Source organism: Mus pahari, chromosome 7 (assembly GCF_900095145.1).
Source record: "Mus pahari chromosome 7, PAHARI_EIJ_v1.1, whole genome shotgun sequence".
Classification (NCBI taxonomy): Eukaryota; Metazoa; Chordata; class Mammalia; order Rodentia; family Muridae; genus Mus; species Mus pahari.
The window spans coordinates 3,243,776-3,268,747 of NC_034596.1; the positions used below are offsets into that span (position 1 = coordinate 3,243,776).

Consider the following 24,972-nt stretch of genomic DNA (forward strand, 5'->3'; position numbering starts at 1 on the left):
CTCCGTCCCAACATGTCCTCTTTGTTTTAAACCTCACTGAGATGGAATTGTGCCGCTCATACACTCATGGGTGTAGAGCCATCCACTGGAGTACGGTCAGCCTGCGAGCGCTCACACCATTCAAAAAGAAAGAAAAGAAAGAAAGAAAGAAAGAAAGAAAGAAAGAAAGAAAGAAAGAAAGAAAGAAAGAAAGAAAGAAAGACAAACAGGAAGGAAGGAAGGAGCCCCGAACCCCAACTCTCCCTGCCCCAGAAGCCACCAACTAACAACAGCTCTTTAGCGCGGGCTGGGGCTTTTTAGGTCTCCCCCTCCTCCATGCTGGACTGAGTTGCTGGGAGTGGATGAGCCCCTCCGTCCTGTTTTGTTCTGGTCCTCCCTGTCTATGTCTCTTACAGTCTTTCTGCCCCCTCTTCTGAGGTGGTCCCCGAGCCTCGGTAGAGAGGGGCTGGTATCCATTCTCTGTCTGTGGCTGGGCACATCCTATTCTCCACTCTGGCAAGTGTGAGTTTCCACCGTAACCACCAACTACACAGAGAAGCCTCTGCAGAGGACTGAGAGCCGCACTAATTTATGGGTGGGGTCTTAGTCAGGGTTTCTACTCCTGCACACACATCATGACCAAGAAGCAAGCTGGGGAGGAAAGGGCTTATTCAGCTTACACTTCCACACTGCTGTTCATCACCAAAGGAAGTCAGGACTGGAACTCAGGCAGGTCAGGAAGCAGGAGCTGATGCAGAGGCCATGGAGGGATGCTGCTTACTGGCTTGCTTGCCCTGGCTTGCTCAGTCTGCTCTCTTATAGAACCCAGGACTACCAGCCTAGGGATGCCTCCACCCACAAGGGGCCCTCCCCCTACCCCCCCCCCATCACTAATTGTGAAAATGCCTTATAGCTGGATCTCATGGAGACATTTCCTCAACTGAAACTCCTTTCTCTGTGATAACTCCAGCCTGTGTCAAGTTGACACACAAAACCAGCCAGTACAGGTAGAGAGATAAGAATTTAGGGGCAGTTTGATACTACATCTGGTTAGTCAAATAGTAGTAGTAGGTTTGCCCCGGGGACTGTGCGCTCTCCAGCCATAGGTTTTTGAGCAGATTTATAGATGTTGGTTTCTTCCCAAGGAGTGAACTCAAATACAATAAGAAGGCAGTAGGTTCCTGCCACAGCATTTGTTCCACTGTTGCCCACATGGCATGTCCTGCAACTCAGTTCCAGAGAGTGATCTGTTCATCATACCATGCCTACTGGGGTGCACAGAACCTCTGAAAGCACACACAGCACAGACCCCCTCCTTTAAACTCTTCATGACAGATATTTTGTCACAGTGACACAGAAGTAACTAATACAAACCATAAGTAAGCAGCTGTTTTACAGTTGTTCAACACATGAAGTGGGTAAGGAGCTAAAGCTAAAACTCATATGTATGTACAGTGAGAGAATGCTCTAGTGTGAGCAATAAGTGAAGATGGCATTGCTTGCACTATTGATGTGGTGGTACAGTGAGGTACGGGAGGAATCCAAGATCCCTGATTGGCCCAGGCTCAGGAGTTCTAGGGATAAGGGCAAAGCAGGGCTTTGCTATGTGGCTTCCTAAGCCCCCAAGACGAGACCACTGCCTTGCCTGAAGCACGGTGCAGGTAAAGTTCAGTTTTTGAGAAGGCTGCAAAGGCTGCCCAGGTCCGTAAGCACCAACAGGCTACCACTTCACAATCCAAGGCCTGCAACCTCTTCTATCTCTTCTTTGAGACAGGGTCTCACATGTAGCCCTGGCTGGCTCAGAACTCATTATGTAGATCAGGCTGGTCTGCCTGTGCCTTCCAACTGCTAGGATTAAGGAGTGTACTGTTTAAAACACTGGCTTGACCTAGAGTTTAGAAGAGCAGACAGAACTCTGCCTCAAATCTGGCCCATCTCATTCCTGTTTTTGTCACAAAAGAAGCTGTATAACATCTGAGTCTTCACTCTCTTGAGGCAGGCATAGGGGATAGTTTAGCAACCTGGGACTCCCCATGACTTGAGCTATACATACAATCTCTTTAAAAAATGTACCTGGTAACTGGGGCCTGTATCTAGCTGTATGTATAATTGCTGTAAACAATGGAGATACTGAGTCCTTTTGGGACCCTCCTGGCAGTGCCCCATCCTCATGGAACCAGGGTCAGTGGTACCTAGGCTAGTTTTCGGCAAGTGTACAACAAAGCAAAACTGTTCTCAAGTAAACATTTAGGGAAAACCCTCCACTTACCATTGTATGTCTATGTATAATTGAGCATGCCTATCACAGAACTCAGATGCAGTATGCTAAAGAGCATGCATAAGTGAGCAGTGGCCTGTCAATCAAGACAGAGAACACCCATACTCATTCAAGCCACCACAGAACTGGCCTGCTTCCTCCTCCTTCCTTCTGTGCTTTTGCAGTGCTGGGAAACAAACTCTGGTCCTTAGGCACACCAAATAAGCACTGAGGCCCAGCGCTGTGTGTGTGTGTGTGTGTGTGTGTGTGTGTGTGTGTGTGTGTGTGTGTTTGGCTTAAAAAACAAAAACAAAAAACCAAGGCCTTGGTTTGCAGCTCAAGATGGCTTGAAATGATTGATTCTCCTTCCTCCAACTCCCAAGTGCTGGGAATACAAGCATGTACCATCGCACCTGCTGCCGTCTGCATCTCTTGCATTAGTATTTTGAGGACTGGTTTGGAGCCCGCTTATTCATTTGAATTCCATCTCCTCTGGTTATCAATAGGGTAACCAGGGACAAGTTACTTAAGTTCCCTTGGCCTCAATTGTCCCACCTATAAAATGGGTTAATGAGTAATTGCCTTTTATGTGTGCTATGACCAGAATGATCAGTGGTCTTGCCTGTCACTTAAAAAAAAAGATTTATTTTTAATATGTGTATGCATATACCTGAGTGTGGACTATTCACATGAATGTGTGTGCCTGAGGAGGCCAGGAGAGGGCCTCAGACCCCTGGAGCTGAAGTTGTAACTGGTTGTGAGCATCCTAATGTGGGTTCTGGAAATTCAACCTAGATCCTCGGGAAGAACAACCAGTTCTCTTAACCACTGAGCCATCTCTCCAGCCCCAGTCCTAATTTTTATTTAAGTGTTAGTTACTTAATGAAATCATGAAGGAAAATAAGTTGAAGTTTAAATTTTGTTTCTTTTCCTCTCTATTTCTCCTTTATCTCTGATAAAGCAAATGATGAAGGTTTCCATGACAACTCTGAACATAGGACATTTCAAAGGCCAGGAGCACCACTAGGGCCACCCTTTCAAGTTCAAAGTTGCTGCTTTTTTCTCCGTAACATAGGGAATCAAGCTTGCTGGAGTGGATCACCAGCCCTCACAATGCCTCTCACAGATGTGCAGGAAACTGGGGCTAAACAAAGAGGAAGCTTACTCCAAACAGTGACTCTGCATGCACAGCTCTCCCAGGGCCTGACAAAGCCTGGCTGCACTCAGTCGGGCACCAACAAAGTGTCTCCAAGCGCAGTTAGCTTTTTTTCCCTCTTCTAAAGTTGGCTCTGCATAACTTTCCAGGGTCAAGAACAGGACAGTAGCAGAACTTGGGAGCAGAGGCAGGACCTCACTTCCGTTGCAGCCTTGGGGCTGCAGGCTTTATTTATTTATTTATTTATTTATTTATTTATTTATTTATTTATTTAATTTATTTTTTTAGTGTTTTGTTTTGTTTTGTTTTGTTTTTTTTTCGAGACAGGGTTTCTCTGTGTAGCCCTGGCTGTCCTGGAACTCACTCTGTAGACCAGGCTGGCCTTGAACTCAGAAATTTGCCTGCCTCTGCCTCCCGAGTGCTGGGGCTAAAGGTGTGCACTACCACGCCTGGCTGGTTTGACTTTTATAGTCTGCTCCCTTTTCCTTACCTTTTTTTTTTTTTGGGGGGGGGTTGTTGTTCCATTTTGTCTTGGGATAAGGTCTTTACTATGTAGCCTAGGCTGGCCTCAAACTCAGTGTCCTCTTCCCATGGTCCACTGAACGATGTGACGACTACAGGTGTATCCTACCACATCTGGTTTCTCTTTTCTTCTCTTGACAACAAAACCTTATCTAAGTTAAAAGTGAGTCAGTCCCTATAACACAAGGAGCTGGATGCCGGGTAAGGAGGAAAGGAACCAGAGCCTCTCTTCTCTCCCTCCACACTCCTTAGCTCCCACAAAGCCTCAGGTCCCCGTGAGGACCATGGTGACACTCCTGGGCCAACTACCCCAAGGCAGAGCAAGGTAAGCACCAGGGTCCCAGCAATTCTAAATGATGTGAAGCAGGGCTCTTCTGAGGGTCCTGGCATAGGTGGTTGGCCAGAACGTCGAGATGCCGGCAATGCCAGGAAAGGGCTGCTTCCAAGTAGGAACCCCAGCCTACCGCACTTTCGACTGAACTCACTTAGGGTCGCCAGCCCTGCTCATCGCCATGGTCACACCACAGCCATCTGTCATTCAGCAGAGGTGACAAATCACCGGGACAAAGAATTTGGAGAAACACCTGTCTTGAGCTAGGAGCCACCAGCCACCTGCCTGTGGCTGCAGTCTCTATGGATCCAGGGTGTCTAGTTTATTTTCCATGCAGATGTTCTTCCTCAGGCTGTAGTTAGCTTAAGACAACTAAAGCGGTCCATGAAGCTGTTGCCAGAGCAACGTGACAAAGGGCTGCGCCCTTTGCTGCTTATATGTAATTTGTCAAAGGCAGCTGGTGCAAAGGGAAAAGGAAGGGAAGGGCTGTCGTGATAGATCCTGCAAAGAAAACTTAGAGGACTTTCTTCTGTTAAAGCAACTCTCCCATCGAGCAGGAGCAAAGAAAATTCATGACCTGTGTGATAAAAATTCAGAAGTAGAGTGAACGAGATGGCTCAGTAAGGCCAGGGGCTTGCTGCCAAGCCTGATGACCCAAATTCAATCCCTACGACCAACAAGGTGTTAAGGAGAGAACTTTTGTGAGTTGTCCTCTGACTTCCACATGTTCATTATGGAATGTCAATGCCCATACACACACACACACACACACACACACACACACACACAAAAGTTGTAGAATAGTTGCATATAATCTTGAGCTTAAAGTAAAGGAAGAGGCTAAGACAAAAGGCAAGAGATTAAAGAAAGCAGCCAGAACATTTGAGAACATTTAGATAAACATATCATAGTGGGACTTCTGATCAAGACTGCTGTATCTTCTCTCATAAATCATGACATGTCATGGTCCATCTACTTGTACTATAACCAGCAACAGACACCAGGGGACCCACAGAGACCAAGGTCAACCCACTCGGGACTTTTGGTAGAAACACCAGAGCCCATGCAAAGCTGGGAAAGGACCTTTGGCCATTTGCTGCTTCCCCACAGTCTTCTCACTCCTCTATGGCCTTCATCCGTGTGCTCTTATCTTTCTCTGAAGGATGTGACTGAGACTAGCTTTTAAAGGGTACTAGAAAGATGAGTCCCAAGTGTCCTGAGCACCCCGACTCTCAACAGAATGACCCAAGTTCCGTCCTGTTTTCTATTTCTTTGGCCCTTGATGAAAATTATTTAGAGGACAATTCATTAGGAAAAAAAAATCAGAGGTTATCAGTTTAAAAAGCAGAACCTTATTTATTTGTTTGTTTGTTTGTTTGTTTATAGATGTAGGCTTCATTATGCAGCTTTGGCTGGTCTTGAATTCACAGAGGTCTGTCTGCCTTTGCCTCCCAAGTACTAGGGTTAAAGATGTGCACCACCACACCTGGCCCATGGATTTTATTTTATTTTTTAAAAGACTTATTATAAACCGGGCATGGTGGCGCACGCCATTAATCCCAGCACTCGGGAGGCAGAGGCAGGCAGATTTCTGAGTTTGAGGCCAGTCTGGTCTACAGAGTGAGTTCCAGGGCAGCCAGGGCTACACTGAGAAACCCTGTCTTGAAAAACCAAAAAAAAAAAAAAAAAAAAAGACTCATTATATTTAAGTATGTGTGTACATGTATAGGTATGTACATATGAGTGTCTGAGGAATCCAGAGATGCTGGATCTCCTGAGAGTGAGAGTTATAGGTGTCTGTGAGCAGCCTAAGATGGGCACTGAGACTCAAACCCAGGTCCTCTGCAAGAGCAGTGCGTGCTCTTAACTACTGAGCCATTTCTCCAGCTCCAATAAATCTTATTTCTTGGACGTATTTTCTTATATGCTTATATAAATATATTTACTAAAATTCAAAACACGCAACACCTCTTTGCTCACACAAAGAGAGATAAGACAGGAGGTATATGGCTTAGGGTAGCATTCTCAGCCTGTGGGTGACAACCTCACAGGGGTTCTACAGCAGATACCCTGAGTATCAGATATTTACACTATGATTCATAACAGTAGCAAAATTACAGTTATGAAGTAGTAACAAAATAATTTTATGGTGGGGGTCACCATAACATGAGGAACTGTGTTAAAAGGACACGGCATTGGGAAAGTTGAGAACCACTGGCTTAGGGTGGTCAGATAGCAAGTGAGGGTGGAAGAGCCTGACCCAGAGGTCTTCTAACCCATCCCACCCTGCATCCCCAGGCCCACCTCTTACCGAGTTGGTGCCCAGGATCTGAAGGTTCGGCTTCTCCGACTCCAGCAGCTTGGCCACCATTTTAAGGAAGCTTTCCACGAAGAGGTTGATGCTCTGGCAGTGGCAGGCCATGAGTAGCTGGTCCAGCGCCTCCATGGCGATACACACATACCTGAGGACAGAGGCACATGGCTGTACCTGGGCTTCCGCTCCCACAACACACCTGGCTGGGGCAGGAGCTATGCCTGTGGGCTGGCAGTGTCTGAGCCGCATTCATTCAGCCCAGAATGGAGAATCAGGATGACAGAGCTGTAAGTGGGGCCTTCAAAATGTTAGGGCTCCCCAGTCAAGTTCATTTGCTATATACACAACAAAGAGGGGGGGCTCAAAGATCAGCTCTTCCTCATCAATACAGACCAAGTCTATTCTTAAAAATAAGACATATATTTATAAACTCTTTACTTTAGGGGGTCTTAAAAAGAAGTTTGGGTCAATACAGGCCCTAACCATATTTCTTGTGGCAGCTGTCCAGCTATAGAAACTGTGTAGTCGGGGGCTGGAGAGATGGCTTAGTGGTTAAGAGAACTGACTGCTCTGCCAGAGGTCCTGAGTTCAATTCCCAGCAACCACATGGTGGCTCACAACCATCTGTAATGGGATCTGATGCCCTGCTCTGGTGTGTCTGAAGACAACTACAGTGTACTTACATATAATAAATAAATCTTAAAAAAAGAAAGAAAGAAAGAAAGAAAAACAAAATAATCAAACTACTTGAGCCCCAAGCTACCTTGGTACATCCATACATAAATTAGCAGAATCCATGGTGTCTTGTTTTTCTTTTTTAACTTTTAATTAATTAATTAATTAATTTTTAAAGATTTATTTTATGTGCATGAGTGTTTGTACCATGTGTGGCTATCCTTGAAGGCTAGACAACGACATTGGCTTCCCATGGAACCTTAATTACAAAGGATTGTGAGTATCCCTGTGGATGACAGAGATCAAACTGGGGTTCTTGCTGGGCAGTGGTGACACACACCTTTAATCCCAGCACTTGGGAGGCAGAGGCAGGTGGATTTCTGAGTTCGAGGCCAGCCTGGTCTACAGAATGAGTTCCGGGACAGCCACGGCTACACAGAGAAACCCTGTCTTAAAAAATCAAACTGGGTTCTTTGGAGGAACATTCACTGTTCTTACCTACTAAGCCATTTCTCCATCCCCTAAATCTGTTTTTAAAAAGAGCAACTAGACACCAGTTCTTCGACACCCTTGCATTAACTTCTATAAAAATAGCCATTAAAAAAGGAAAGCTTTGTGCTGGAGAGATGGCTCAGCGGTTAAGAGCACCGACTGCTCTTCCAGAGGTCCTGAGTTCAATTCCCAGCAACCACATGGTGGTTCATAACCATCTGTAATGGGATCTGATTCACTCTTCTGGTGTGCATGAGGACCAAGCATTCATATAAAATACATGAATAAATAAATCTTTAAAAAAAAACCCTCTATACTTTGGAATCTTTTCTATTTTTATAAAATGTATTTCTTTAATCTCTCTAAGCTGAGCCAGTTACTATTACATCCTAGAACTTTACTAAATTCAATTATTACAAAGGAGACCAGGCTAACCTCAAACTTAGAAATCCGCCTGCCTTTGCCTCCCAAGTGCTGGGATTAAAGGCATGTGCCACCTCTGCCCGGAGACATCTTAACAGAGTTGAAATGAAATAACTAAAGGAGGAGGCGTGGTGGGTGGGATGAGGCAAGAGGAGCAAGCAGAAGGCCCCCCACACCCTGGGGCAGGGACTCAGCCTTTCCTTTTCCAGGTGTGGGGCACGGGGGGGGGGGGGGGAGAGGGAAATCACCAAGCTTAGTTCTCTGGGCACACACCCTTGATGCTCCATTTCTGATTCCAGTGCTGAGTGTTGGTTTTAATCATGGATGTGAGTGAATTCAGACCCAAGTGCTGAGCTCAGGTTTGCCCTGTGTTATCACCAGCTTCCCTATGTGTGCCACCCGCCCATCAGACCTCACTCTTAGAGCAGGGGACTTTGGGGATTCCCGTGACAAGGCTACCATCATCAGGGATGGGATCTGAGTTCTGCAAGGTTAACAGTGAGTCTGAGTCCAAACTGGTCTGCCTGGGTGCTTGGAACAGAGTGGGTTAGGATGGAGTGGATCCATGGGGACAGGACAGGCTGCTGCAGCAGCAAACATCAGCTCCAAACGTACCAAGTGAGCTTTCCAAAGATGAAGGGGACAGAATGCAAGCGAGCTGGAGACAGACCAGGAACTGTGAGCAGCAGGGGAGGACACTGGGCAGATTACAAATGGAAGAAATCAGGCGCGGAACCATCGCACACGAACACCAACCACAGTGCAAAATACCCGGGGTGTCTGGTTTCCTAGGAGCCAGAGGAAAAGTGCCTCTCTCTGTGGAGTCCCCGAAGTAGCTGGCTCTGCTTGGACACCTTGTTCCAGGTCAGAAGTAGCCAGGGAAACCAGGAAAGGCCAGCAGTGCCAGGGGAAGAGTGAGAGGAGTGGCCCGGGAGTCCCACCCAGTAGGAGCGGAAATGTGGACCTGGAGTCAGGGACAGGGACCATCTCTCAAAGGGTAGCCAGGACCCTGCACAAAGGGCCTCTTTTTTTTTTTTTGGTTTTTTGAGACAGGGTTTCTCTGTATAGCTCCGGCTATCCTGGAACTCAATTTGTAGACCAGGCTGGCCTTGAACTCAGAAATCCGCCTGCCTCTGCCTCTGGGATTAAAGGCGTGAGCCACCATGCCCGGCCTACAAAGGGCCTCTTATTCTGGGCATTCTGGGTATATTAGCTTAGCCCATTCCCGAACTGAACTTTCTGAGTTTTTTAAGAGCCCAGGAGCAAGGAGAAGGTTTGGCCACAGCTACTAAGGAAGAGCAGGTCGACCTGCTCTATCTAGCAGAAGTCTGCAGTTCACTTTTCTGAAGGGTTAATCTACCTTCCCACCAGCTTCAGGACTTTCTAGGGAACAATTAGGGGTGAGCTTGGACCAGGGTGCTCAGGTTGGGGCAGCTCACCCTCGTCTCCATCCTCACTGCTCAACCCTGGGTTGGGGCAGAACTCCAGGCACCGGGGACCCCTGATACTGTCTAATATGATATCCTGCACATGGTGGTCCCTGCTCGGCGTTCACTGTGGACTGATGCCCATCTTGGTGCTGTCATTCCCTTCCCTGCTACTCAGAGGTGTTGGGTTGTTCTGGAGCAGGAAGGAGAGAAGCCTAAGAAATGCTGGGGTTCTGCTTCTCTGCACATCACCACCCATTCCAGTCCATGCCTTGAAATCCCCCATCCTCTCCCTGCTCACAGCTGGCATCCTTGTGGGAGTAGACACTCATGAATCAGAACCCCCCAGGAAGCTGTGGCAAAGCGGCAATGCAGGAAGGCCGTGGTCATGAGAGAGCAGCTTTGCCGCTGGGAACCAGATCCAAGGTTCACATCGATAGGACCAAACCGTAGAGATACCCACACCATGCTAGGAGGCCACAATTCCTCTCACGGTGTGATGTGAAGACACTGCTGTTCCACGGCCTCCGTCCAGGATGAGAAAGAGGCCAGCCATGTTGGGCAGGGAGACCCAGGAGGGCAAGGAGAGAAGACCCTAACAGCCGTCTCTTGTCTTTCCAAATGTTTATGATGATCAAAGCCCTCCCTCAGGCTTTAAATACCTAGATGCTGCAAGGGTTATTTTTAACAGGATGATGCCAATTTTGAATTGTCATTCCACAGGCAGAGGGAGGATTCCAAGGGACCCTGTCGGCTATGGACATTTATAATCACAAGAAACGTCACTGCAGAGAGCGAGGGCAGAATCGGTATTAAATGTTTAATGCTGCCACTTGGCGCATTAGCTTTTGGTTCAGTCAAGGATAAAGCCATTTTTACTTGCCTGGATGTGCTTTACAAGGCTCTTTATATAACCGCTGTGCACAAGGCACTCATGCTCCTCCTCTTAATGAGTGGCAACCTAATTTTACTGTACAGAGAATGATCATGGAAACGGATCAATTTGCATTTGTTGTCACATGGGGTGGGTGGCATCTGGTTTAAGAGTTCCTAGATCTGGGGTAAAGCACATCCCTAGGGTATACAAAACCTCTATTTGATCCTAACCAATTTGATCTTTTCCCAGGAAACTGTGAAAATGCCTGTTTTCACCGCCATTTCCTGATTAATACTTAAATATTTACTTTTAGAGACTAATCAGTGTGATTGGATGGTCCAATGGTTTGGGCGTGGACTGTAAGTCTGGTGACTGCCATACAGGTGACCCTGGCTCTCAGAGTGGACCCTTTGTAATCTTTTCCCCAGCTGCCTCTCTTGTGATTTTTATTCTGACTATTTATTCGATATTACTAACGTGTGACCTTGAATCCTTTGCCTTATTTGTTGATGATATTTATCTGATGTTCAGTTTTAATATTCTGATTGCTTCTCATTCGACAGCAAAATATTTAAATTTTTAAATTGAATGTTTGTCCTGTTTTGAGATGGGACCTCACCTCTCCTAGGCTAGCCTTGTTGTAACTCCAAGGATGACCTCAAACTTTTGATCTTCCAGCCTCCACCTCCTGGTGCTAGGATCACAGGCGTGATCTGAGGCGGCTTATGGGGCTTTAGAGATCCAACCCAAGGCTTCTAGCATGCTGGACCTGCTAGCAAGTGTGCCAAATTCCTGGCCTCTCTGAAGTGTGGTTTTAGTGAACCGACTACTCCAATCTTGCCTTCTCAGAACACAGATGGCTCCATCTCACTTTTTCAGTCAGTAAGGGGAAAGAATAACTACACATTCTGAGTCAGACTGGCTGTATAAGCTCTTCTATGTGGATACAGGGCAACTCAATGGATGCCAAATGGCTACTCCAAATGGGGCTAGCATGCCCTCTTCCCAAATCTCCACAGAACAATCCAAGTGTACCTGCCTCAGGAGGACCATGGGAACCCAGGTCTGTTCGGTCTCAATCCCATTTTTCTCAGTCTATTGAATAACACACTCAATGCTTGAAATGTTATTATACTGTCTTCCCCCAAAAATATAATATTTCTGAAAAGTCATCTTGTCTGTCCCTATGTGACTTACCCATATCGATGGCGACCCACGTCTCGGATGAGCCTCTCTGAGAGGTAGGCACCAATTCGATCCAGTTTTTCTGGAGCCGAGAGGGCATAGAAGGTCAGTTTCTCCATGTTGGTCTTCACCAGACCATCCTGTAGAAGACAGACAGCTCAAAATCACCATGGCTCTGCTATAATGGGAAGGCTCAAGTCTGGAACAAATATCAATTCAACTGGTCCCTCAAAAATCTAGCTTTAGAGACCATGGTTTAACCACTGTACCAGGGCTGAGTGGACTACATAGTTACCATGCTAGGAAAATGCAAACATACATAAGGCTCACTGTCCCTAGTTTAACCACAACAGCAGGCTCTAGGATCCTTGAAGGACTTGTCTCAAAAACCACAGCAGAGTGTAATAGAGAAAGGGTTCAAAAGTAGTCAACTTCTGGCCTCCAAATACATGTGCAGGCAAGTGCAGTGCACACACGTACACATACATATACACCACATACACATAAACACAGAGATATGTTTTTAGCATGCGTGTATATATGTGTGTATATGCAGTCATGCACATACATGTGTCGGTGTAAAGACATACACGGGTGTGTGGATGAAGGAAGAGGTGTCATTAAAAGTAATTCAGAGGGTGCTGGAGAGATAGCTCAGTGGTTAGGAGCACCTACTGCTCTTCCAGAGGTTCTGAGTTCAAATCCCAGCAACCACATGGTAGCTCAAAACCATCTGCAATGGGATCTGATGCCCTCTTCTGGTGTGTCTGAAGACAGCTACAGCATACTCATACATATAAAATAAATAAATTTTTTTTTTTTTAAAGGTGGTTCTACAGCTTCGAGGAAAGTCTGCAGAGGATAATAGACATGGGATCCTCCAGCTACCCATGCAGACGAGGTCAGTAATTCTCAAATAGCAAGGGAAATGCATCAAATCCTGACACCATCAGAGCTTGATGCATAACACAGTGTGACACAGAGTGACAGCTTGGATGCCAAGAAGCCAGGTCTCCTGTGCAGTGCACAGCCAGACATCTGACAGATGCCACAGAGAGCCAGAGCCAAATGCTAGATGGGGCACATATTCACTAAACAGCAGGAAAACGTTTCCATCAGGAGAGTGAGCGACCGAGACAGGAGTGAGAAAGATGTGTCAAATGTACAACAGCAGCCTAGCACATTCCCAACAGCCTCCTGCACATGCAGCCTTCTGTCAGAGGGGTCAAATGTCAGAGCCTCGCACCACTCCCAGGGACAGGAAGAGTCAGTGCCCAAAGACCTTCCCAGCCAGCAGCCCACACAGCCCTTCTGTCACCCACCTCAGGATCTTCAGGGAAGATATTGTCCACCAGCCTCTTGTACCTGGGACGAAGGGCGCCGCAGCAGCCACACACACCTAGAATGGGAAAAGAGAAACTTAGTTGTAAAGGCCTGCTACGAGGCCACAAAGACCAGGGGGCCAGGGTCCCGGAGGAAAGAAACCAGCTGAAGGGCCGGGGCCTTGGTCTTCCCAGGGGAGAGGTCTCCGGAAGATTCCCAAGTGCCAAGTTTAGGGATTGGGCAGAGCGGGACATTCAGGGGAAGGAGCCAGGCCTCAGAAGAACACTTGGAGGGTAAGCCCTCATGGGCGGGAGCTCATGTGGGGACCAGGCATTGCCATCACCTTCCACTTATACACTCCCTCCCCCAGGAATCTCTGAGCTTAGACTATAAAACCTCCTCCTGTGGCCCGCGAGTCTAGAACAGTGGCTCTCAACCTTCCTTATGCTGTGACCTTTAAGACAGTTTCTCCTGTTGTGATGACCCCCAACCATAAAATTATTTTCATTGCTACTTCATAACTGTAATTTTGTTACTGTTATGAATCATAATGTAAATTTCTCATGTGTAGGGTAACTGGTATGTGACCCTTATGAGAGGATCATTTGACCCCTAAAGGGATCATGACTTACAGAGTGAGAACCACTGGTCTAGAACGTCCTGGGATGAAGGCCACGTTCAGGGTAACTGTGCTCTGCCTGCCCTGACTGGCCCTCAAATCCCTATTTCTTGAGCCTTGATTTCCTTTCCTGTGTTACACCCACTTCAGAATGGATCCTATGCTATGATACATGAACAGGATCATTAACTATGAACAGGAATACTTCCTTAAAGTCCTTGTCTGTGGTATTTGAAGCTGCATTGGAGAGCTGGGCTAGTTCTCCGTCCCAGCCCTTTCCTGGTCCAAGGGCTTTTGTCAGTCAGTGGGGGAATGGAAAAACTAAGAACAATGGATCAGGATTTTACAAAGCTACATTTATTTCGTCAAGAAGCCTCAAATGACTCTGTTCAGGATCTCCAAGGCTAGGAAATGATGCTGTTTGGAAATCAACAATAAGACTGGTTTTAAAAAAAAAAAAAAGCCAACCCTCCAGGTCCAGCATTAGAAACTTAATGGGTCAAGGAAATAGAAACTTCTGGAAACTGTCCTCGTTAGCCTTCTTCCCGGGCAGGACAAACCTCTGCAGCATCCTCGCTCCTTTGTGCTGGGAGAGTGGGGGTTGGGCAGAAAGTGCACAGGAGGAGCTTTCACAGAGGAGCCTGGGAAAGTCCATCCCAAAAGAAAACAAAGTGCTCCGTCCCTCCATCTGCCAATTACAGATGAGTTCTGTTTGTACACGCCCTCCTCTTGAAATGCAAATGGGAAGGTTAGGGGTCACTGAGAAGAGAATGGCCTGCTTTAGTGGGAAATCCCACACAAAGAACTGGAAGCAGTGGGGAAAGCAGTGGCACAGAGGAGGAGGCAGCCCTGGCTTGGCCCCAGGGCTGATCAGGGTTCCTGAGACTTGATGTGGACCTGAAGAAGTGCAGGGCAGTCAGGGACAGAGAGGGTACCGGGGACAGGTTTGTGAGTCCCACCCCTGCCCCACACGGAAGCCTCATGGCCCTCAGCTCCCACCCTCTCTGGCTCTTCTGGCCACCAGACATTTCCTGGATTTGTCCTGGCTTCCCCAGCCCCTCCAGGCTGCTTTCTGTGAGAAAGTATTTAGGGCATCTCATTGGCACCCAGGATTATTTCTTATGATTGAATATCTCCCAGAGAGACACATTTCCTCTCTTGGCCCTCAAAGCCCAAGGGTTAAGGCTATAGGCTACATTCTCATCTGTCTGGCTCAGCTTTTTGGATACTTTCTCCAGGTGCCCAGGTAGGACACACACCAACTTAATAAATCCTTGGATGGAACACCTCCACGGGGTGAATGAGCACTAAATGTATTCCTACTTTACAGATAAGGAAACTGAGGCGTGAAGAGGTTAAATGACCTGCCTAGAGATGCACAGAGATAATATGGGCAACCAGGATTTGGTTCCTCAAAATCTAGCTTCAGAGACCCAGGTTTAAGGCTACCTTAGGGCTGGGTAGATTACATAGTTACAGAGCTAGGAAAACTCAAAGCACATGTGGGAATGGAGGGCAGAAAGAGATGGGATCCCAATCTGGAGAGTAGGCACGAGTGTGGGGTGGAGCCCAAGACGGTGCTTATCTGCCCATCACTGGGCAATAATGATGCTTCTGTTATTAGCCATTCTTGGAGTCTGCAAACTGGCAGAGCATAGTGGTTAAGCGATTTAGACTCAGAGAATATAGAACCAAAGAGGCTGGCCTGAAAGCCCGGCTCTTCTGCTTTCCTTTCTTTTCTTTTCTTTTCTTTTCTTTTCTTTTCTTTTCTTAGATATTTTCTTCATTTACATTTCAGATGCTATCCCCTCTTCTGGTTTCTTACTGTACCACCTTGAGTAACTAATTTAAACCAAATCCACAATTCTTCATAGACATATGGTAATGGTCCCACTTGGGGACCCCAAGAGACACTGCCTCTTTTTTCTTCAACCTCCTAGAAGAAAAGACACAGAGACCAGGCGAGGCCAGACTGAGGCCACTATGCACAGGCTACGGGGAACTTTGAGAGTCATCTGAGTAGCAGGTGAGAGTGAAGACCCACCCCGATGGGACATGCAGGATGGTGGTGTATCATGGGGGTGTCAGTCAGGGACCTGAGGAGGTGAGCCACGCAAGACTGTGGGGACCTAGATCTGAGCTGAGTGACTTGTCAAGACAGACCAGGGAGGGCAGACCTAGCAAGACGTGGGCACCTCATAGAAGCAAGAGGATACAGTAAGAATGTGGGCTTCTTATCTTATACAAGCAAAACCCCCAAACACAGTAGTACCTCAGAGAACTGGAGAAAACAGGTGGCTGGTAGGTGGCATCTAGAATGGGCTGCACACAGAAAGGCTAAGGCTAAAGTCCTCGGGGTCACCTGCCTGAGGGAGGGCACTGAAGCTGCACCACAGCACTGCAGGAGGTGGTCCTGCTGTTGGAGGTAGGGGTGCAGAGCAAGAAACAAAGGACAGAGCCTGTGATCTCCACCAGATTTCCACAAAGCATGGCACCTGGACTTCCTTCCTTATTTCTTGGCCTCTTTCCTCAGGCCCTCCAAATCCAGACCCTGGAACCTTGCTTGGCAGAAGCTAACACTGGTCTCCCGTCAGTCTCATTAACATCCCTTGAAAACAAAAATCTCATCTAAGAGATCTAATTAAGCAATCCAAAAGCTGTTGGTCTCTAAGAAGCAGTTTTCTCCAATGTGCAAGTTTTTGTTTTGTTTTGTTTTAAAGACTGAAAGACTGAAAGGCAAGAAATAATCCCATATAGTAGAACCTTCTAGACATTTGGGTGTTAGGATGTTTATATGAAGAAATCAGCTCACAGGTGTCTGAAACCCATCCTGTTCTGTTGGGTGCTAGAGTTTTGTTTGTTTTTTTAAACCCTTTTCTGGGTTTAAAATAAGGTAGGGATGTGAAAGGAATAACCTGGTTTAAGAGGGAAGAAAGGCGCAGCCAAAGTTTTGTCCGTTGCAAGTAGTTCACCATATTGATAACTCTAGAGCTGTGTAGCTCAGTGTAGCCCAACAGAGAAGTCATTCGGACACAGCCCAGGGCTGGATGAATCAGCATCTTATTATCGGCTTCCTTTTAGAAAGCAAACAATCATCATCAGAAGCTAGAGAGATTTTTTTCTGGAATCTCAGTCATTGAGCAGAAAGCCTTATATAGCAGCCATACTTCCCGGGCAATCCCTTAGGCAGAGAGCTGGGGATCCTGGGCTGAGGCTGGACCTCTGGAAGCCAAAGCAGGTACAGGAAGTGCTGGAAAGCCTGCAATGAGTTTTCTACCAGATTCAGAGCAGGTAAATTTAAAGGAGACATAACCCTGCCAGGGAAACGCCAAGGAAGGCATTAAGAAGCAACCGGAAGCAGTCATTGGAACGAGAATTCGATCGGCTCGTCTATGTTCCTTTAATCTCGCTCCTCAGAGCATTGATTCTTAACGTTTGCACACAGAAGTGGGTGGAGATTAACTCTCAGCCACTTGCCTATAACGTGCCTTTTAATTCTGACCTACTTTATTTCTGGGAGAGAACTGCTCTCCATCAGGGTCACCTCTCACACTCTGGAGATAAGTGTCTGACGGGTGCGATCTCTATGCTCCAGAGGTAACTTTCTAAAAGATGCTCTTCCATTACTAAGATCTCAATCACCTCAAAAAAAATTTTTATACCTATTTTAAGGAAAATGAAGGAAAAGTAGCCTGGCCAACTTCCCCTTTTATCACTGGACAATCAAAAATCAAACGATTAACAAAAAGCTAACAGAACACCCAGTCAACAAGGCTTCAGCAGCACCCAACAACTTGAAAACTAAACATGGCCAGACGACCCTGGTGCCCTCCTCCTTCCTCCCCGAGGATTCCTCCGGCCGATGCAAGGGCTCCTCACGGGACATGTGCGTAGACAATCCCCGACAAAACTCTTCCCACCCATGGTGTGTGGTGTGGATGGGGGCGGGCACTGAGCTCATTTCTCGAGGATATGATGAAGCAGGCGTGCTGGAGATGGGTGGCCAGGGGTTGGGGTACTCCTTCCAGTACGGCACATGCCACGTACCCTGGCCTCCTCCTTGCTTCGCTGGCCTGTGCATGACCAGAGCCACCTCACCAGATGACCCTTTCCTGTTGAGGAGGGTCTGGTGTGCAGTCACGTTGAGCACAGGCCCAGCTCTGGCTGTTCTAGATCTGTTGGCGAACAGCCCGGGGTTACTGGCAACATCATCTAGTCTCAGTGCTGGTATTGTCAGCCTTGCCAACTTCTGCCCGCTGAAGCCTTTTCTCCTGCCTGCCCCCACCCTGTGTTCTTGACCAATCTGTCCCTTTGGCCCAAACCGCCTGTGACAAGTGGAAGATGAAAACAACATCCCAGTACTAAATACTGCTAAACATTGCAAACTTTTCAAAATCTAGGCCTTCTCTGGTGCCACCTTCTTCCCAGCCCATATGACCTGCAGGTTCTCCAAGACACAAGGCAGTCAGTCTCCTTTGGATTTCTTGTCTTCTTGCCTCGCTGCCTCTGGCTCCCTTAGGCTCATCTTTAATATCCAACAAACCCCAGGGTTTACTGACTGCTTTGGGTGAAACACTAGGCCAAGTATTTTCGTAAGTATTTCACACAGAACCTGTCAAGACCCGGGAAGATAGAGAGGCAGGGTCTGAGAGCTCAGGCTGCCTAAGATCTCACAGCGTATGTATGACTCTGCCAGGAGGCTCCCTAATTTCCTCATTACTATAACTGGAATGCATCCTCAACCACTCCCCAGGCTCATTCTGTATTGTTCTCTGATGCTGGGTTTAAACCTGGATGCATGGCTCTCTCCTGTCTGTCCAGTCATTGGCCAGTCGTTGTCTTCTCATCCATTTCTGATGGTAACTCTGGTTTAGTTTACTGCCCAGTTGAAGCGTTAGCATGACTCCATTTCTGCATCAACAATCTCAATCCTTGCATTTAGCGCTTGACCAGGGAAGCCCATTCAAGGGGGGTGGGGTGGGGTGTCACCCTGTTCCTCAGCCATCCTCCACTGAATTAAGACACTTCTTTAATTCTCTACCTCAGAAGGCTTGGGCCAATGGCAGAGAGCAGACTTCCTATTATAATAGGAAGTCCTAAAAGGGACAGAGGGTGGAAGATGAAGCAAATGAGGTGACAGGGATCCTGGGTAAAAGCTGGTGTGGGTGGTGACCAGCAGCAATAAGCACCCTGACTCAGGGCCTGGTCCAGGATGGCTCTCCTTCCCTAAAGCCTCTCTCTGCCAGTTGGAGTCTGCGAGAATGCATACTTTGCACTGAGCCTCCCAGGCAGAGTTCAGGCTGTTATTTCAGTGATTCATCTTTTCTTCCTCTAAAGAAACTAAATTGTCCAGGTCTTGTGTCCTGCAACCTTGACCTCTGTACAGTATTCTGGGCCCAGGGGGCCTGAAGGCTTACAGACACGAGTGTGCCTTCCTTCGCCTGTCTTTGATCAGCATGAGACACCAGGAAGTCCTCTCCTCTTGGCTTTCATTTTCTGTCTTAAAAACATCAGTTCCATCATCCCCAGTCACACACACACACACACACACACACACACACAAAGCCTTTTTACTCAAAATAGCCCATATTTATTTTCTTCTATAATCTCCCTGTAAAAACAAGGGCTAGACTTGTTCGTCCCTACCAAAATAAATGGAATTAAAAAAACAACAAAACAATTCACAATAAAGTCTAACCCAGGGCTAATGGCACAGACGGCCCTTTTAGATGAATTGGAGGAAATGGGACAAAGTTCAGAGAGAAAGGCGGGTCAACCCCATGCAGTACGCCCCACGAGGACCCAGCTTGTGTTCAATGGACACTGCTTAGACTCCGGCAGCTGTATAGTGCTTGCTGAACCATGTCGCCAGAAGGAAGTTAAATATAAACACAGGCTGCCATCAAGGATCCTGTCCTTTAGCTGGGTTAGGTCCATCACGCTGAAGCTATCAGAGCTGGATAAACCCAGAAAAACACCTAAAAGAGGCAAGACTTGAATTGGCTCATTAGAGGTAGAACACTTAATGGAGACTCAAGCCACTGTCCAGGGAGGAGAAGCCAACCAAGTTCCCGTATCCATAATCTCCTGGTCCCTTGTTTCTATTTTAAAAAGGCATCATGCTCGGAGACTAATTTATAAAGTAAAACACTAATCACATTCTTCAGAGATCGTGATGGACATTGTGGGGAGGGGGCATTTGCTCTCTGTCTGTTTCCATGTTTTCAAATGTTTAAAACACATGCTTGAAATTTGTATCCCACAGGGCACTGTCAAAGCTTGCTTTCATCCTCTCGCCTTCTCACTACATCTTCTTTTCCCGGGACTTTAATGGCTGCTGTTATTCAGTCTTCTGACCAGATGTTGATTTAGTTAATCATTCCTTCTTGTTCCTGATTTCTCATTGCTCAGAGCGAGGCAGCCATTTGCTCTCGGTAATTAAAGCCAGGGAGCTACATGGCCGCAACCTGGGTCTGCCCATTTGGTGATTAGGACATTGATGGTATCGTGTGGCTGCAGGATAGGTGTACGGTTGGGGGGCGGGCGGGCACAACGGCGGGCGCCAGCACCTGTCTCTTACCCTGGAAGATTCGAGATGGAGAAGAGTAAGAGGAGATTCGAGTGAAAATGGACCCGGGTAAGGCTGGCTTCTAGACAGTTCCCACTGAAAAAAGAATTCTGTGGCAGCTGAGTTCTCTTCTGGGGAGGCAGACAGTCCAGGAGCTGGCAGGAGTGGGCTGACCTTTCACGCTCCAGCACCTCTAAGATGCTCACCGCTTTCCAGCCAATCTCTCTGGGCTAATCAGATTGCCACCTTAATTGAGAACAGGAGTTGGAAAAGAAACGTGTCGGATTGATTTAGTATCCGGACTTCAATTCTTTACTACCTGTGGGCTTCCCCGGAGGGTTTTAGGACCACGTCCCAAACAGATAACAAATAAAACCAAACAGAATCTCTTCCGATTGGCTGACTCATGGGACCACAGACAGTAGGAAAGATTTATTTCACCATGTCCAGGGGCCTGACAGCTTGGGTTTTGAACCCCAGTCCTAGCTCTGACAAGGTATATAGACTGAGGCAAGGTATCTAAGCCATGTGTGCCTTGGTCTAGGCAGCAGTAAAATGGGACTGAGGAAATCTGTTTCTTGGGGCTTTAACTAACCCGAAACAAGCAAAGCTCTTAACTGTTTCTGCCACAAGATAAACACTCGGTTTACCACAGCCTTCATCACCAGCATCTCCACCACACCACCAACCATGTGGCACTGTGACAACTGAGTATTATTTAGATTTACTTTTATTTATGTGTATGAGTGTTTTGCCTGTATGTATACAAGTGTACCTGGTGCTTGCAGAGGCCAGAATCCCAGACACTGGAATTACAGAAGGTTATGAGGTCACTGTGTGGGTGCTGGGAACCAAACCTGGGTCCTCTCTAAGTACAAGTGCCCTTCCTTAGTCACTGAGTCATTTTTCTGTCACTACCACCGCCACCATCAGCAGCAGAGTCTCTAGCCGGGGCTGGCCTCGAACTTCCCCGCATAGTTAAGGATGGCTTTGAATTTCTGGTCCTCTTCCTTCCACCTCTCAAGTACTTGGATTATAGGCACGCACTATCCCAGGCAAGGCTATGCAGTACTGAACGAGTGGGCCATGGATACATAGCCAAGGCTCCACGCATGCTAGGTAAGCATTCTATTTACTTGGTTACACCCCCAGTTTCAAGGAATAGGGGACAGTTGTCGGCGTCCAGTCACCTCAGGAACAGCCACCCTCTTGCTGACAGGTCAAAACCAAGTTCATGTTCCCAAGTCCCGTAACTAATGTCTAAACTGCGTCTCAGGTGTCTTATGTTTGTGTGTTAACCAGGGAAGGATGTAAAGAGGGGAGGTGGTCTTATCCTATTATTTAAACTAAAGCACACATATAATAATTGTATTGCCTGGCTTGACTTAGTTGGCTACAGGCTGACTGTCCAGTCCTTTGTTTCTTATCATTCTAAATTCTGACCAGAGTCCAGGAGGGGACCTGACTCAAAAGCTGACTCAAGGACCCTGAAACCAGATGACCTGGATAAGGCCCAGTCACCAACGTTAACTTCCTTGTTTAACCCCTTGTATCAAAATATATGTCAATGCAACAGCCCACCCTGTTCCCCCTTGCTTTGTGCCCCCATCCTATTAAAATGTTGTATAATCTCCCTTCAGGGACTTGGTTCAGATCCCAAACTGGCTGCCTCCCTATTGGAGAAGAAAATAAAGCTTTCACTTTTAGGCTTCTGTCTCTGAAGTGAGTTTTCTCAGCTTCCATCCAGAGCACAACACAAGTTATTATTATTAACATTTCTAGGGTTGGGGAGAAGTCACAGTCAATGCAGTGTTTGCTATGCACTGACTCTGGATCCCAAACAACTGCAACAGCTCAAAAGCTGAGGGTTATATCCTATGTCTGTAAACCCAGAGTAGAAGGGGCAGACATAGGCAGATCCCTGCAGCTTGCTGCCCTGCCAGTACAGCCAACTGGTGAACTCTAGGTTCAGTGAGAGAACCAGTTCTGAGAGGCCCTGTCTCAGAATAAACCCAGCAGCAACCTCTGGCCTCCACGTGCACATGCACACACACACTAACACACAGTTTCTTTCCCAGCTTGGAAGGCGTCACGAGAGGCAAATGAAACAGCGGAGCATAACTGGCCACTGCAGATTTCTATTCTTGTTTTACTTATTTGTAAATTTGTACTTATTCAGCCAGGCAGTGGTGGCCCATGTCACTTCCCAGCACCTGTGAGGCAGAAGCAAGTGGATCTCTGAGTTTGAGGGCAGCCTGGTCTACAGAGTGAGTTCCTAGCAGGAGAGCCAGAGCTACACAGAGAAACCCTGTCTCCAACAACAACAAGATGTATTCACTCTATGTATATGAGTGTTTTGCTTGCATACATATATGTGTACCAAAAGTGTGCCTGGTGCCTATGGAAGTCAGAAGAGGGCACAGAATCCCTTGAAACTGAAGTTAGGATCTTTGTGAGCTACCATGTGGATGCTGGGAACCAAACCCTGGTCCTCTGAAAGAGCAACGAGTGCTCTTAGCTATTGAGCCATCTCTCCAGCCTCTCTACTCCCATTTTATGCTTGGAGTGCGTTTTAATTAGGGTTGCCGTGATGAAACACCATGACCAAAGAGCAAGTTGGCAAGGAGTTTAACTGGCTCACACTTCCACAGCACAGTTCATCATCAAAGGAGGTCAGGGCAGGAACCTGGAGGCAGGAGCTGATGCAGAGGCCACGGAGGGAGCTGCTTACTGGTTTGCTACATGTGGTTTGCTCAGCCTGCTTTCTTATAGAACCCAGGGATGGCATCACCCACAATGGGCTGGGCCCTCCCCCATCAATCACTAATTAAGAGAATGCCCTACAGGCCTGCTTACAGCTGGATCTATTTTCTTAATTGAAGTTCTCTTCCCTCAGATGACGTCAACCTGTGTCACGCTGACAGAAAACCAGCCCAGCACAGTATGTGAAGCACACATAGCTGTTGAGAAAGCCTATCCCAGACCCAGATGACACCCACACCCTCTCAGATAGCCAAGGGCAAAGCTCTGTGGGGAAACACCAGTGGAAGGTGGTCACCGTGGCCAGGAACCGCCGCAGGCATGTTCTGAACTCGTCTGTGCTGGACACTCTGTCTTCTTTCAGTGAATCTTTAGTTTCTGAGGTTGGTAAAATTATCTTTGTATTCCAGATGGTGGCAAAGCTGGGCTCTCCTCCAGTGTGCTGACTTGTAGAAATGAAAGATTTGAGGTCTCTCTTGCAAATACCTCATATTGTTGCTAGGTAAAAAATAGAAATATGAATATATTCAAAAGGAGTATGAAACACATAGGTTCATACACATTCCATGTTTCGCACACATACATGGGGTTGCTGAGGAGACTGGAGCTGGGGTGGTAAAGTGTCAGGGTAGAGTAATTTTGAACGTTACTTAAGAGAAAAATTCCACTGTATTGTGAAAAAGCAGCATTCACTATAGGAGAGGGTAGAAGAAACCCACGTTTCCTGAATGTCTATTTTCTATTCTGTGTGTGCATTTGTGTCTGTGTCCCCCCATGCATGCGGGTATCCACAAAGGCCAGAAGACAGAATCAGATCTTTCAGAGCTGGAGTTGCAGGCTGTGTGAGCCACCCACTGTAAGTGCTGGGAACTGAACTTGGGTCTTCTGCAAGAGTAGTATGCACGTTTAACCACTGAGCCATCTCTGCAGCCCCTAAGTGTGTGTCAGTCTATGTACTTAACTCTAGTATTTTGCATTAAAAAACCAAAGTCCCATGAGATTGCTATTGCCACTCTTCAGATGAGAAAACCAAAGCCCAGGAGGGTTAATACTTTGGCCCAAGATCCCACAAGGAAGGAATTGGGTGCATGGGGGAGGAAGGGTCCAGTGGGGGCGGAGAGGTGTGGATAGCTCTCAAACATTTTTTATTCTCATGACTTTATTGTTTATAATAAATCACCAGCAGCATACATGCATTACTGATTCTGAGATTTGAGCAAGGCTTCCTGTGAGGAATTCATGTGTGGAGCTCTCAAACTTCTGAGCAATTGTGCATATAAAGATCTGAAGAGAGAAAGAATATGTTAGACAACTACGGAGAACGTGTGTTTAAGTAGAAAAGACCAAATTCTGGGATGGAATGTTTTTTAAAATGTTGCCCACAAGGCTGGTGAGGTGGCTCAGTGGGTAAAGGCACCTGCCACCGGCGGAGTTTGGTTCCCACAACCCACACGGTGGGAGGAGAGAATGAACTCCCATCAGTTGTCCTCTGATTATACTGCATTTTGCGGCACACTTCCGCCCACCCACAGGCTCCCATACACACAATAAATAAATGTACAAAGTAAAACAAGCTGGGTGTGGTAGTGCACGCCTTCAATCCAGCACTCAGGAGGTAGAGGCAGAGGGATCTCTGAGTTCGAGGCCAGCCTGGTCTACAGAGTGAGTTCCAGGACAGCCAGGGCTACACAGAGAAACCCTGCCTTGAGCACTCCCCCTAAGTAAAATAAACTATCAAGTTATCTATAAATTAATAAAACTGAAATCAGCTTTGTGGACAGGACCAATGTCCTTTGTATTGACAATGAACCACGGTGTCACATCAGGGGACTTTCTCATGTCTTTCTTTCTTTCTTTCTTTCTTTCTTTCTTTCTTTCTTTCTTTCTTTCTTTCTTTCTTCCTTCCTTCCTTCCTTCCTTTCTCTCTCTCTCTCTCTCTCTCTCTCTCTCTCTCTCTCTCTCTTTCTTTCGATATTTTCTTTATTTACATTTCAAATGTTATCCCTTTTCCTAGTTTCCCCTCTGAAAATGCCCTATCCCCTCCTTCCCCCCTCCCCAACCCAC

The 24,972-nt window shown here is 47.0% G+C and overlaps 1 protein-coding gene across 2 annotated transcripts in view; it reads right to left on the reverse strand.

Moving 5' to 3' along the window:
- Efr3b (EFR3 homolog B) overlaps nt 1–23,225 on the reverse strand; it is a 48,357-nt gene extending 25,132 nt beyond the window's left edge. The window contains exons 1-4 of one of the 2 annotated variants that reach the window (XM_021201951.2): nt 23,207–23,225; nt 12,961–13,037; nt 11,651–11,778; nt 6,557–6,707 (exon numbers count right to left, since the gene is read on the reverse strand). In XM_021201951.2, coding sequence (XP_021057610.1) covers nt 6,557–6,707; nt 11,651–11,757 — 258 coding nt within the window. In that variant the 5' untranslated portion in view covers nt 11,758–11,778; nt 12,961–13,037; nt 23,207–23,225. Of the gene's footprint in view, nt 1–6,556; nt 6,708–11,650; nt 11,779–12,960; nt 13,038–20,160; nt 20,180–23,206 lie in introns of those variants that run through there. The other variant, XM_029540812.1, reaches the window with a different exon arrangement.
- Nucleotides 23,226–24,972: the final 1,747 nt, after the last annotated feature.